Raw genomic sequence first — 15,337 nt, forward strand, 5'->3', positions numbered from 1 at the left:
TATAGCCCGGAAGTAGAAAGCCTCTGGGTTCCACCCCCAGTAACACTAAAAAAAAAAATAAATAAATAAAAAACAAAGGTAGCCTCAGCTGGCTTAAGAGACCCTGTTTCCAAATAAAATATAAAATAGGTCTGAGAGTGTAGCCCGGAGGTAGAAGATCCCTGGGTTCCATTTCCAGTACCACCAAAAAAAGAAAAAGAAAAAGAATAAATAAATAAATAAATAAGCCAGGTGTGGTGGCGCACGCTTGAAATTCCAGCATTCAGGAGGCTGAGACAGGTAGATCATGGTTTGCCACAGCCTCAGCTACTTAAGTGAGGCCTGTTGCGATTCAGTGAGACCCCGTCTCAAACTAAAGAATAAAAAATAGGACTGGGGGCCGGGCGTGGTGGCATACGCTTATAATCACAGCATTTGGGAGGCTGAGATAGGAGGATCGCAGTTCATAGACAGCCTCAACTATTCAGTGAGGCCCTTTGCAACTCAGTGAGACCCTGTTTCAAAATAAAGAATAAAAAATAGGGCTGGGGGTGTATCTCAGAGGTAGAATGCCGCTGGGTTCCATCCCCAGTACCGCAAAAATAAATAGATAAATAAATAAAATTACAAGATTAAAAAAGTTTTAAAAGCTGGTCGTGGCCAGGTGTGGTAGTGCACGCTTGTAATCCCAGCGCTTGGGAGGCAGAGACAGGAGGATCGCGCAGGTTCGAAGCCAGCCGTGCGCGCTGGCTTAGGAGACCCTGTTTCCAAATAATAATGTAAAAATAGGTCTGGGAGTGTAGCCCGGAGGTAGAAGGGCTTCCAGGAACCCCAGTACCACCAAAAAAAAAAAAAAAAAAAACAAAACCCAAGAAACAAAAAAAACAAAAAATCAAAGGCCAGCCTCAGCTACTTAGTGAGGCTCTCAGCAACTTAGTGAAACCCTGTTTTCAAATAAAGTATAAAATAGGTCTGGGATATAGACCGGAGGTAGAAAAGCCCCTGGGTTCCACCCCTAATACCACAAAAAATAAAATAAAATCTGTTCGTGATGGCACACATTTGTAATCCAGTACTTGAGAGGCTGAGACACGAGGATCACAAGTTGGCAGCCAGCTTCAACTACTTAGTGAGGCCCTCTGCAACTTAGTAAGACCCTGTTTCAAATAAAGAATGAAAAAATTGGGCTGGAGGTGCAGCTCAGAGGTAGAATACCCCTGGGTTCAATCCCCAGTACCGCAAGGAAAAAAAAAAAAGAGAGAGAGGTTTTAAAAAGCTGGGCATGGTTGCTTATAATCTCTCAGTACTTGGGAGGCTGAGACAAGATGCTTGTGGGTTTGAGGACAGTCTCTGCAAGTAGTAAGACTCTCAATCAACCTAGCAAGACCCATAAAAATAAAATAGGCCTGTGGGTTTAGCTTGGAGGTAGAAAGCCCTTGGGTTCAATCCAGTGCCACAAATAAATAAATAAACGAACACGAGAATATTTGGGGACTGGGGTGTAGCTCAGTGACAGAGCGCTTGGTCTGGGCTCCCTCCGGAGCCTCCTGAGCACGGCTTACAGAGGCTGTAGGCCAGAGGGCACGGCTACTCACACCTCAGGACGATCTGCGCGGCGCGGTAGAGCTCCAGGCGGCACAGGAGGTCCACCAGCTGCTGCACGGTGGCCTGGCGCATGCCCCACCACCACAGCAGCTCCCGGGTGATGCTCACGCCCTGCACCCGCTCCATGGACTTGATCTTCCGAAGTTGCGTCAGGTCTGTGATCACATAGGAGGCTGGGGGACGAAGGAGAGAGGTCAGTTTAGAGCTGGAGAGGCCGCCGTCGCTCCACGAGGCTCCCTGCGCCAGCCCAGCAAGGCTTGTCCAGACGCCCAGACGCCGGCCAGGAGAGAGGGACAGGGAGCCTTGAGAGTCAGCTGGTTTTTTTTGCCAGCGACAGTCACTTCACCAGCCTGAGACCCAGGATGGAGGGGCAGAATTCTGCCCCCACCGTGTGTGTGTGTGTGTGTGTGTGTGTGTGTGTGTGTGTGCACGCGCTACTAGGGATGGAACCAAGGGGCATTCTATCTATCAAGGGACATCCCCAGCCCTATTTTTTATTCTTTATTTTGAAACAGGGTCTCACTGAGTTGCAAAGGACCTCACTGAGTAGCCGAGGCTGTCTGTGAATTGCAATCCTCCTGTCTCAGCCTCCCAGGCGCAGAGATTACAAGCGTGCACCACCACGCTGGGCTCAAGAAGGCATTTTTTATTTTTATTTTTTGAAGATTTAAAGAAGTTTATTAAAAAGATAGAAATACAAAGCTGGGCGTGGTGGCGCACGCTTGTAATCCCAAGCGTGGGAGGCTGAGACAGGAGGATCGCACGGGTTCGAAGCCAGCCTCAGCTACTTAGTGAGACCCTGTTTCCAAATAAAATACAAAAAAGGTCTGGGAGTATAGCCCGGAGGTAGAAAGCCTCTGGGTTTCACCCCCAGTACCACCAAAAAAAAAAAAAAAAAAAAAAAAGGAAAGAAAAAAAGAATAAATGAGCTTGAGGATGTGGCTGGCTTGGTGGTAGATCACTTGCTGAGCACCTGGGAAGCCCCGGGTTCCACTCCCAGCTCCTTACACCAAACAAGAACTAGGGATATAAGACAAGTTTCATTTCCAGGATTTCTAAAAACGTTGGAGCAAAGAAACTGCGTGAAAGTCGAGGCATAGCCGAGTGTGGTGGCGCACGCTTGTCATCCCAGCATTCAGGAGGCTGAGACTGGAAGATCGCGGTTCGCGGACAGCCTCAGCTACTTAGTGAGGCCGTCTGCAACTCAGTGAGACCCGGTTTCAAAATAAAGAATAAAAAAATAGGGTAGGGGGTCAAATGCCCCTGGGTTCCATCCCCAGACCCGCAAAAAAAAAAAAAAAAAAAAGTCGAGGCACTCATTGACTCATTCATTCACTCAGCTGAGCCCTGAGTGTGCACCGCCCTCCACACACAGTGTGAGCACACCCACGCGCCACAGAGCTTTCCCATTTTGACGATACAAAATCAGGCGGCTGGTTGGGCAGGGGAGTGCCTCCTAGAGCGGAGCCCCAGGACTCTACCCCTAGGTCCCAGAGCCCGGGAGCCAGGGGATGGCACTGCGCAATCCTCTGCGGGCCGGTGCAAGAGGAACAGCCTCGGGAGGTGCGCCCAGCGAGGGAGGGAAAGTTCCTGAGCTCCGACTTTAGTCACTGGAAACCCCAGGCCGGAATCCTGGTCAGTGGGAAGTGATGTCAGCAGGCAGGGGCTGCTTCCAGGCCTCAGAAGAGAGGAGAGGAGAGGAGAGGAGAGGAGAGGAGAGGAAGGAACTGCCATGGCCTGCTCCCCTCCCATCCTGCGTGGCCCGACGTCATGGAAAGACGGGTCAGCACCGAGGCTGGTGGCCGGGACCTCGCGGTGCCCTGACCTTCCCCCGCTAGCACTTTCCTTCCTGGCCAGGGGAAACAGGAATTCAACTCTGAGGCGGCTTCCAGTTTGAACATTTTGTCTTGCTTTGCGGGGCTGGGGACGGACCTCGGGCCTGGAGCGCCCTAGGCAAGCACTCTCGCAGGGGGCCACACCTCTAGTCCCCCAGTTTGGACAGTTCAGTTTCCAGGAAAGTGATGTATCTTAAGGCTCTGTCCACCAGCACTTAACCACCCCGTGGAAACAGGGTCAGGAAAGATAGAGATCTGGGGGCATGAGTCACAGTGAAGGGCTCCCGCCAAGTCACGGCTCTGTCCTCGACATGGCACGCAGTATCTGGTCAGCGTGGAAAACAGGAGAAATCAACAACAGACCTACGGTTAGCCCCTGGGGAGACCCCGAAAAAACCAGTGGTCACATCTTATCATCTCATCTCCTTCTCAACTTTTTCCTGTTGATAAAGAAACATGTGGATGTGAACTACTGTTTGGATCTTAAATGCTGCCCCAAAGGCTTAGGTTAAAGGCCTGGTCCTCAGGTTGGCATTAATGGAAACTTTGTGTGTGTATGCGTGTGTGTGTGTGGTACTGGGGATTGAACCCAGGGGCATTCTACCTCTGAGATACATCCCAGCCCTATTATTAATTAATTAATTTATTTATTTATTTATTTTTGTGGTACTGGGGGTGGAACCCAGAGGCTTTCTACCTCCGGGCTATACTCCCAGACTTTTTTTTAATATTTTATTTGGAAACAGGGTCTAAGTTGCTGAGAGCCTCATGAAGTAGCTGAGGCTGGCTTCGAACCCGTGAAATCCTCCTGTCTCAGCGTCCCAAGTGCGAGGATTACAAGCGTGCGCCACCACGCCCGGCTTATTTATTTATTTTTTCAAAGAGGGTCTCACTAACTTGAAAAAGGCCTCAGTAAGGAGCTGAGGCTGGCCGCGAACCCGTGATCCTCCTGTCTAAGCTTCCAAAGTACCAGGATTACAAGTGTGTGCCACCGTGCCCAGCAGATGCTAGAAACTTTATGAAGTAAGGACTAAGCTGGTTGAGGTGGCACCCAGTACTGAGGAGGCTGACACAGGAGGATTGCAGGTTTGAGGACAGCCTCAGAAAATTAGTGAGAACCTGTTTCAAAAGAATGGGGCGTGCCCTTGAAGGGGACACTGAAACCCAACCGTTCTCTCCCTTCTCTCTTTCACTTCTTGGCCAGGAGCTGGTTGCTTCCACACACTCCACACCAAGATGTGCTGCCACGGGCCCAAAGCCATGGGGCCGACCAACATGAACATCAGAATACACTTTTTCTACTCAAAATTGATAATCTCAGGTATCTGTCACAGTGGCAGGAACAGAAGACACCAAGACTCAACAGGACAGAGCAGTGGTGGTTTGGAGGATAAACTCTGCAGTTCTGAGGCCAGGCCAGGCCTTGTCTTAGCTCTTGGCCTCTTGGCTGTGAATCTGGTAAAGACTCTTCACCTCTCCCTGGGTCTCAGCTCCTCATCTACTAGACAGGGTCAACAGTGAACGGCTCCTGCCTCAGAGGCGGCTCTGAGGATCAGATAAACGCTACATAAAGAAGTACTTGAAAGCCAGGCCTGGTCGTGGTGGCGCACGCTTGTAATCCCAGCATTGGGAGGCTGAGACGGGAGGATCACGTTTCAAAGACAGCCTCAGCTACTACTTAGTGAGGCCCTTTGCAACTCAGTGAGGCCCTGTTTCAAAATAAAAAATTAAAAAATCGGGCTGGGTTGTAGATTGGAGATAGAATGCCCCTGGGTTCCATCCCCATTACTGCAAATAATAATAATAATAATAATAATAATAATAATAATAATAATAATAAAGTGCTTTAAGCCAGGCGCGGTAGCACACACTTGTAATCTCAGCATTTGGGAGGCTGAGACAGGAGGATCGTGGTTTAAGGACAGCCTCAGCTACTTAGTGAGGCCCTTTGTAACTCAGTGAGACCCTGTTTCAAAATAAAGAATAAAAAAATAAAAAATAGGGCTGGAGGTATTGCTCAGAAGTAGAATGCCACTGGGTTCCACCTCCAGTACTGCAAAAACAAAAACAAAAACAAAAACAAAAACAAAACAAAACAAAAAAAAAAACGTACTGGATCTGGATGTGGCAGTGTGTGCCCTTAATCCCAGTACTTGGGAGGCCAAGGCAGGAGGATCGCAGGTTCAAGGCCAGACTCAGCAATTTAGCAATATCCTCAGCAACTTTTTGAGACTCTGTTTCAAATACACACACACACACACACACACACACACAACAGGGCTTGAGGTGTAGCTCAAAGGTAGAATACTCCTGGGTTCAATCCAATCCCCAGTAACACACACACACACACACACACACACACACACACACACACACACACACAGTAGTACTGGGAACAAGCCAGCTATAATCTTGTAATCCCAGTACCAATTGGGAGCCTAAGACAGGAGGATACCCGCTTTACACACTCAGACAAACGCCAGCTCCCCCCACCCCAATACCAGGAATTGAACGCAAGGGCGCTCTTCCACCAAGCTTCCTTCCCAGCCCTTTTGGTATTTTGAGGCAGGGCCTTGCTAAATTGCCTGACAGGCCTCGAGCTTGTGATCCTTCTGCCTTAGCTTCTCAAGGTATGCACCACCACACCTGGACAAACTCTAGAATTGTTTTCCCCAAGAACAAAAATGGACACAGCTGCAATCATACAGAAATGTTCAAGAGGCAACCAGAGCTGGGCGTGGTGGCGCAGGCTTGTCATCCCCGCTCTTGGGAGGCGGAGACAGGAGGATCGCGCTGGCTTAAGAGACCCTGTTTCCAAATAAAAATATAAAATAGGTCTGGGAGTGTAGCCCGGAGGTGGAAGGACTTCCAGGAACCCCAGTACTACCAAAAAAAAAAAAAATTAAATTAAAAATAAATAAATAAATAAAGCCAGGCGTGGTGGCGCACGCTTGTCATCCCCGCGCTTGGGAGGCGGAGACAGGAGGATCGCGCAGGTTTGAAGCCAGCCTTGCTGGCTTTAGAGACCCTGTTTCCAAATAAAAATATGAAATAGGTCTGGGAGTGTAGCCCGGAGGTAGAAGGGCTTCCAGGAACCTCAGTACCCCAAAAAATAAAAATAAAGTAAAATAAAAATAAAAAAAAGGCAACCAGAATCTCTGCTCCCAAGTCACAAGTGACATATCCCACATCTGTGGCCACGGGACTTTCTGATTCGCTGCAGAGACCTTCCCACACTGCCACGCTCCCACGCCCTTTCCCAGAACCACAATCAGCTTAGAAGAGCCATCCTTTGAGAAAATGACTCACAAAGGCTTTTTAGGACTAGAGAGATTCACTCCCTTGGCTAGCGAGGAAACCAGAGAACCCTGAGACCCAGGGGGTGCGTGGCCAGGTCTTGGCAACCGCTGAGACAGGACGGACCGCCGCCCGTCGAAGGGTTTCTGCAGGGTGAGAAATGGACTCGCCTGCGCCATTCCTAGCCCGGCAGCTCGCCGTGTCTTGGGCATGAGCTTGCCGGGCGCTGTCCTGGGCTCTGGGCATACGGGAGAGAACTACACAGGCCAGGTCCCTGCCCCGTGGTGTTTACCTTCTACAGAGAGAGTAAGAAAACCAGAAACAAGGGAAGCAAGGCACATCCAGTAGAATGAAGGAAATGAAACCCACAACCGGCTACAGAGTGAGTGGGGAGATGGGAAGGAAAGGCCCCTGCGGCAAAGATAAATGTTAACAAATCCCCCAGAGTCACAGGCAAGAGAATGCTACCCACCCCAGAGAAGTCTGTCCCACACCCCAGGACCCGTGCAGAGGGACTCCTGAGGGAGGCTAAAGTACGAATGTAGAGGTGAGGGCGTCATCCTGGATCCGTCCAATGTAATACCAGAGTTCTTACAAGAGAGAGGCAGGGCCAGGTGTGGCGGTGCACACTTATGATCCCGGTACTTGGGAGGCTGAGACAGGAAGATGACAGGTTCGTGGCCAGCCTCAGCTATTTAGTGAGGCCCTTGGCGACTTAGTGAGACCCTGTTTCAAAAGAAAGACTAAAAAATAGGGCTGGGGGTGTATCTCAGAGATAGAATGCCCCGGGGTTCCATCACAGTACCAGAAAAAAACATTAGGGCTGGAGGTAGAAATAGCTCCGAGGTAGAATGTCCCTGGGTTCAATCCCAGTACTGCAAGGAAGGAAGGGAGGGAGGGAGGGAGGGAGGGAGGGAGGGAGGACGATGGCTCATACCTGTAACCCCAGTTCTTGGAAGGCTGAGACAGGAGGATTCGGGTTTGCGGCCAGCCTCAGCTACTTAGCGAGGCCCTTTGCAACTCAGTGAGACCCTGTTTCAAAATAAACATGAAAAGATAGGGCTGGGGGGGGGTAGCTCAGAGGTAGAGTCCCCTGGGTTCCATTCCCAGTATCACAAAAAAAGGGAGGAGGCAGAATGTTCGATTCAGAAGTGGTGCAGAGGTTAGAGAGAGGTTTCAAGATGCGGTGCGGCTGGACTTCAAGATGAAGGAAAGGGCCATGCGCAGGGGACGCCTTTCAGAATTGTAAGATACTGTCTTGGAGAAGTGTAAGGGCCTCGGGATGCCATGGCCGGACTTTGGAACCCACTGAAAGCAGCCTGTTCCTCCAAGGTAAACATTCCTGTCTTGCTAACCATTATCTCAAGGACCTTCTGCATATTCCCAGCAGTTTCCTTGTTAACCATGTCTGAAGATAACCTTCCTGCTTAGAACAACAATAAAATCTGTGGAGGAGTGGCCAGCGGGGCCTCACCTCCGTGCTGGCCGCTGGCCTGCCCCTTTGAACCTGCTCTCCCTGTTGGTCACTCCCTTCCTCTCCGGGTTGCTGGTTGTTCCCGACAAAATAGTAACCCAGCCGGGCGTGGTGGGGCACGCTTGTCATCCCCCGCTTGGGAGGCGGAGACAGGAGGATCGCGCAGGTTCGAAGCCAGTCACGCTGGCTTAAGAGACCCTGTTTCCAAATAAAAAAATATAAAAAAAATAGGTCTGGGAGTGTAGCCCGGAGGTAGAAGGGCTTCCAGGAACCCCAGTGCCACCAAAAAAGGAAAAAAAAAGTAAATCTGTGCAGTTTCGAATTACCATTCAATTTATGGAAATGTATAACAAGAGGAAACTAGTACCAACGGGAAAGCCAGGCACGAGGAGGCAGAGGAAGAGAGAAGAGCAAACCCAAAGGCCCTAGCCAGGTGGCAGCGCGCGCGCACACACACACACACACACACACACACACACACACACACCTGTCTTCCAGTACTTGAGAGGCAGAGACAGGAGAATCCCAGTTCCGTGGCCCATCTCGGCAACCTAGTGGACCCTGTTTCCAAATAAATATTAAGAAACAGGGCTGGGGGTGTAGCTCAGAGGCAGGACGCCCCTGGGGTCCATCCCCAGTGCTACACACACATACACACACTCGAAGGCCCAGAGTCTGTACAAAGACAGCCGGGGAGCTGAACAGAGGCGGCAGAGACGTGTGGAAGGAGAAGAGGCCAGAGCTGTCAGACCAGATGACAAGCGTCCTTGTACCCGCCAGTCACACGTCAGTTCTGCTATCTCCAGGGCCTGCAAACTCAAGAGATATTCTCCAAAGAAGAAACACAAATGGCTCATGAATCCATGCAAAGAAGCTCATTGTTCATTTCCCTAGCCATCACTAGGGAAACGCAAGTCAAACCCACAGAGAGGCCTTCACACCTCCCCACTTCACATCAACTCGGTGGATAGAAGCAAAAGGAGGGACAGTAACACAGGTTGACAAGGATGCGAGAAAGTGTAACCCCCTGAGCTGCTGGTGAAAACGCGAAATAGCTCAGCCACTTGGGAAAACAACCTACCAGAGTCCCTCCAAGAGTTACCACCTGGCTCACCATGCCACTCCTTGGTATAAATACAGGGAGATGAAAATGTATGGCCACACTAACACTTGTACAGATGTCCACTGGAATCATTCAGGATTGCAGAAAAGCAGAGTCCAAACATCCATTGACCGGTAAGTAGGCAAATAAAATGTGGTACATCCATACAATGGAATATTATTTCTTTTCAAAAAGAAATGCAAGCTGGGCGTGGTGGTGTACACCTGTGTTCCCAGCACTCGGGAGACTGAGATGGGAGGATCACAGGTTCAACACAGTGAGACTCTTAGCAACTTAGCAAGATCCTGTTTCAAAATCGAGCTGGAGCCAGGCGTGGTGGCGCACGCTTTTAATCCCAGCATTTGGGAGGCTGAGACAGGAGGATCCAGGTTCTCAGCCAGTCTTAGCTACTTAGTGAAGCCCTCTGCAACTTAGTGAGACTATGGTTCAAAATAAGGAATAAAGGCCGGGCGTGGTGGCGCACGCTTGTAATCCCCGCGCTTGGGAGGCTGAGACAGGAGGATCGCACGGGTTCGAAGCCAGCCTCAGCTACTTAGTGAGGCTCTCGGCAACTTAGTGAGACCCTGTTTCCAAATAAAATATAAGAAAGGTCTGGGAGTATAGCCCGGAGGTAGAAAGCCTCTGGGTTCCACTCCCAGTACCACCAAAAAAAAAAAAAAAAAAAAAGAAAAAGAAAAAAAAAGAAGGAATAAAGCCAGGCATTCAGGAGGCTGAGATAAAAGGATGGCCGTTTGCAGCCAGCCTCAGCTACTACTTAGCAAAGCCCTTTGCAATTCAGTGAGACCCTGTTTCAAAATAAAGAATAAAAAAAATAGGGCTGGGGTGTACCTGGGCGATGGAATGCCTTTGGGTTCCATCTCCAGTACCACACACACACACACACACACACACACACACACAAAAAAAAATATATATATATATATATATATATATATATATATATATATATATATCAAGGTGAGGATATAGCTCAGGGATAGAATGTCAAGGAAAAAGGAAAATCCTAGGCTGGAGGTACAGCTCAGTAGTAGAGCACTTCCCTAGCATATGCAAGGCCCTGGGTTCTATTCCCAGCACTGCAAAAAAAGAAAACTGAAAAATGGCATTACTGATACATACTACAACACCGGCAGACCTTTAGAACACGCTAAATGAAAGTCAAGCACGAAGGACAAGGCATATGGCCACATGGTGCCATTTGTATGAAATGTCCAGGATAGGCGGTGGCTCCCTGGGGAAAAAGAGGGAGAACTGGGGAGTGGCATTGAAAGGGACAGGGTTGCTTTTGGAATTATGAAAGTTCTAAGCCGGGACAGTGGTGCATCCCTGTAATCTTAGTAGCTGGGAGGCTGAGACAGGAGGATCGCAGGCTCAAGGCCACAACTCTGTGAATATACTAAACGCTACTGACTTCTACCCTTTAAATGAGTGAACTGTGCTGGGCGTGGTGGCGCATGCTTGTAATCCCCGCGCTTGGGAGGCTGAGACAGGAGGATCGCACGGGTTGGAAGCCAGCCTCAGCTACTTAGTGAGGCTCTCAGCAACCTAGTGAGACCCTGTTTCCAAATAAAATATAAGAAAGGTCTGGGAGTATAGCCCGGAGGTAGAAAGCCTCTGGGTTCCACCCCCAGTGCCACCAAAAAATAAAAAAATAAAAAAAAAATAAATGAGTGAACTGTAGTGTGTGGAAATTGTACTTTTTTTTTATGTTGGGGAATAAACCCAGGGCCTCCAGTATGCGAAGTCTATGGTCTACCACTAAGGTACACTCCTGCTACATGTGGAACCACATCCTTTTCGTTTTATTTTGTCTTGCTGTGTTTGTGGTACTAGGGATTGAACCCAGAAGCATTCTACCTCCAAGCTATACCCCCAGCCCTGTTTTTTATTCTTTATTTTGAAACAGGGTCTCACTGAGTTGCAGAGGCCTCACTAAGTAGCTGAAGCTGGCTGTGAACCCTGATATTCCTGTCTTAGCCTCCCAAATGCTGGGATTATAAATGTGTGCCACAACTTCCGGGAAGATGGCGACCGTGAAAAGCGGGGCTTAAGAGCCCCGCTAAAAACCAATCTCCATTACCACAAAATCAGCGCCTTTCATAGCCAGAAAACACCATCACCAGAGAAACAAAAAAATCACCAGGCTCCAGAGAGAAGGGGGACTCAGAACGGAGCTCAGAGCCACCAGAGGAGATACTCCGGCCTCACGCCCGGGGACACGGCAGCAGCGCCTTACTGCCGGCGGCAGTGGTGAGTTCACCGGACAGCTACAGCTACAGACCAACGCACTCAACAGCCCACCAGGCTCCAGAGAGCAGCGGCGGGCAGCGAGCCGAGGGACTCAGAGCGGAGCTCAAAACCAGAGAAGAAATACGCCAGCTTCATGGCCGAGGGTCTGGCACTGAAATTACAAACAATTTCAGTACCATATTGCCACCGGCTGCAGCAGCAGCGAATTCACCGAGTCCACGACAGCTCCATCTGCGCACTCAACAACAGTGAGTCAAATTGCGGACCCCAGAGGAGAAATCCCAGTACTGCACTCCCAGGGACTTGACCCAGTGGGGGAGTGGCGGTGTCAGAGATATCACACCATAGGAGAACGCCCAACCTGGCACCCCCCCAATAGTCTAAAGCAGCCTCTATCAACTCCCTGGGGCTGAGACTCTGTGATACAACCCAGTAAAGGAGTAGTGGGGTCTGAGATACCACAGACTCAAGATCCAGAGCACCTTAAGTGAAGCCGTAGTGACCCAGGGAAGAACCCAGAGAACGCACAAACTTCTAAAATCATGGGAAAGAGGAATAACAATGAAGCAATGAATGCCCACAACCCCACAACATCAGAACCTGATAAAACAGAAATTCAGAGATTTCTAGAAGATCAAATCAGGAAAATAACTGTAGAAATAATAGAGCTGTTTCGAAAAGAATTCAGAGAGAGCCAAAAAGAGATAAAGGATGCAATTAATGAAGTAAAGGCCTCAATTCAAAGTACAAACAACCGATTAGACCACATGGAGAATAGAATCTCGCTCTTAGAAGATGATCATTCAAAAAATGAACACAGAGTAGCCGGGCGTGGTGGCGCACGCTTGTAATCCCTGCACTTGGGAGGCAGAGACAGGAGGATCGCACAGGTTCAAAGCCAGTCATGCGCGCTGGCTTAGGAGACCCTGTTTCCAAATAAAAATGTAAAAATAGGTCTGAGAGTGTAGCCCGGAGGTAGAAGGGCTTCCAGGAACCCCAGTACCACCAAAATAAAATAAAATAAAATAAAAAATGAACACATAGTTTCTAATTTAGAAAAAAATATCCGACAGCAGGAATCTGACATTGAAGAAATATGGGTCCATTTTAAGAGAGCTAACCTAAGAATAATTGGAATAGAGGAGGGAAAAGAAAGTGAAACCAAAGGGATCAACAATCTCTTCAAGGAAATAATAGCAGAAAATTTTCCAAACATAGAGCAGGAGGTCGATACACAGGTCCAGGAAACTTATAGAACTCCCTTTAGACAGGATCAGAGAAGAGGATCCCCACGCCACATCATTGTCAAAATGACCAATGTGGAAGCCAAGCAGAGAATCTTAAAGGCAACAAAAACAAAGGGCCAAGTGACATTCAGAGGCAAACCAATTAGAATCACTCCAGACTTCCCAAACCAAGTATTGAGAGCCAGAAGGGCCTGAAGTAACATATTCCAAACTCTGAAAGAAAACAACTTCCAGCCAAAAATTTCCTACCCAGCAAAACTTTCTATCAAATTAGATGGGGAATTAAGAAGTTTCCATGACAAACAGAAACTGAAGGAATTATGTCTTCAAAACCAGCGCTAGAGAAAATACTCAAAGAGATTAACTACAAAGAAGAAATAGGTAACACACACCAGAACCAGAGAAACAAAATTTTCCATCCAACAGACAACTAAGATTGGTTATCTGTGGAGATTCATTATTTATGTTAGTCTTTTACCTATCTCTAAATTGTATTGTTTGCTTTTATTGTAGCTAATTTTTAGGATTTCTAGTTGGAATATTAATATACCTTCAGATATAGCATTTGGAAATATTTTATCCCATTCTGTCAGTAACTTTTAATTCTGTTTACATTGTCTTTGGATATATAATATTTTTTTTTATTTTTTAGGGAGTTTGTATACTTTTCTGTTGCCTGTGCCATTGAAATCATATCCAAGAAATCACTGCCAATTTCAGTGTTGTGAGGTTTTATGACCCAGTTTTTCTTCTAAAAGTTTATAGTCTTAAGATTTATATTTAGGTCTTTTATCTATTTTGAGTTAATATTTGTATATGGGATTAGGTAAGGGTCCAATTTTATTCTTTTTCATGTAATTATTATTTTTCAACAATATTTAGTTAAAAGATTAGTATTTCCTCCACCAAATGTTCATGGAAACCTTGTCAAAAATAAATTGACAATATATGGAAGAATTTAGCCCTAGGCTTTTATTTAACTCCAATGGTTTATATATCTGCCTTTACAACAGTACTATACTGTTTCAATTATTGTAGCTTTATATGGCTTGAAATCAGAAAATATATATCTTCTAGCTTTGTTCTTTTTTGAGATCATTTTGGGTTATCTAGAGTCCATATTCTATATTAGGATAGATTTTTTTCTGAAAAATAAATATATACATATATGATAGTTTCACCTAAAAAAAAAAAAGAAAAAAATATATTTTCTGGTAAGAAAGAAAGCAAAAAGAAATATTGAAATGTTATCTTTAAGTTATCAAGAGCTTGGTATCAGACAAATGAAACTATTATGTGAGATTATCATTTTTAATTTTGGATAAATTGCTATAATACTAGATGTCAACCACTAAGCCAAGCATGGGAGGGAGGGATGGGGAGGGAATGGGGTGGGGATCGGGTGGGGGCTGACTGGGCGATGTGTGCATGTATGTCTACAAAAGTTTGTATCCCACTATTATGTATGAATACAGTACACCAATAAACAATTCCACCTCTGAGCTACCCCCAGCCCTCTTTTTATTTTTGTTTTATTTATGTCTCAGCTGGGCATGGTGGCTCACACTTGTAATCCCAGCATTTGGGAGGCTGAGACAGGAGGCTCACAGTTCAAGGACAGCCTCAGCTACTACTTATTGAGGCCCTCTGCAACTCAGTGAGACCCTGCTTCAAAATAAAGAATAAAATAATAGGATGTGGGTGTAGGTCAGAGGTAGAATGCCCCTGGGTTCCATCCCCAGTACCGCAAATTAATTAATTAATAATAAATAATAAATAAAAGAAACGGTGTCTCACTAAATTACTGACAGCACCACTAAATTGCTGAGGCCTTGTGTTCCTCTTTTCTCAGCCTCCGATGTACCGGGATTATAGGCTGTGTACCACCATGCCCAGGATGAACTGTATCTTAGTAAAGCTTTCTTTTCAAAAGTCATATATGAAGCCGGGCGTGGTAGCGCACCCTTGTAATCCCAGCATTCGGTAGGCTGAGACAGGAGGATCGGGGTTCACAGGCAGCCTCAGCTACTTTAGAGAGGTCCTTTGCAACTCAGTGAGACCCCGTTTCAAAATAAAAAATAAAAAATAGAGCTGGGGGTATAGCTCGGCGATAGAATGCCCCTGGGTTCTATCCCAAGCACCGCAAATAAAAATAATAATAATAATAAATGAATAAATAAATAAATAAAGTCATCTATGTGTCTCCTAAATTAATTTCTTAGAAACAAGTTATTCAAGCCGGGCGTGGTGGCGCACGCTTGTAATCCCTGCGCTTGGGAGGCTGAGACAGGAGGATCGCACAGGTTCGAAGCCAGCCTCAGCTATTTAGTGAGACCCTGTTTCCAAATAAAATATAAAAGAGGTCTGGGAGTATTGCCCGGAGGTAGAAAGCCTCTGGGTTCCACCCCTAGTACCACCAAAAAAAAAAAAAGAAACAAGTTATTCTGGTATTTGCTGATATGAAAAAAAACAAGAGGGAGTCAGAACCACAACTGATCACTGCCCGGAAAACATTCTAAGTCATAGG

The 15,337-nt window shown here is 47.1% G+C and overlaps 2 protein-coding genes across 2 annotated transcripts in view; both read right to left on the reverse strand.

The window, feature by feature from the left end:
* Positions 1-15,337, reverse strand: part of LOC308278394 (CCA tRNA nucleotidyltransferase 1, mitochondrial-like) — a gene marked incomplete at both ends in the record, with an annotated part of 995,237 nt that overhangs the window by 113,214 nt on the left and 866,686 nt on the right.
* The window catches only part of IRAK2 (interleukin 1 receptor associated kinase 2), a gene marked incomplete at both ends in the record, with an annotated part of 58,902 nt that overhangs the window by 41,919 nt on the left and 1,646 nt on the right, over positions 1-15,337 (reverse strand). Inside the window, one exon of the mRNA XM_080718134.1 lies at positions 1,575-1,757. Within this exon, the coding sequence (XP_080574260.1) occupies positions 1,575-1,757 (183 nt within the window). The remainder of the gene's footprint in view (positions 1-1,574; positions 1,758-15,337) is intronic.

The sequence above is a fragment of the Muscardinus avellanarius genome, assembly GCF_963383645.1.
Source record: "Muscardinus avellanarius genome assembly, chromosome: 22".
Lineage (NCBI taxonomy): Eukaryota > Metazoa > Chordata > Mammalia > Rodentia > Gliridae > Muscardinus > Muscardinus avellanarius.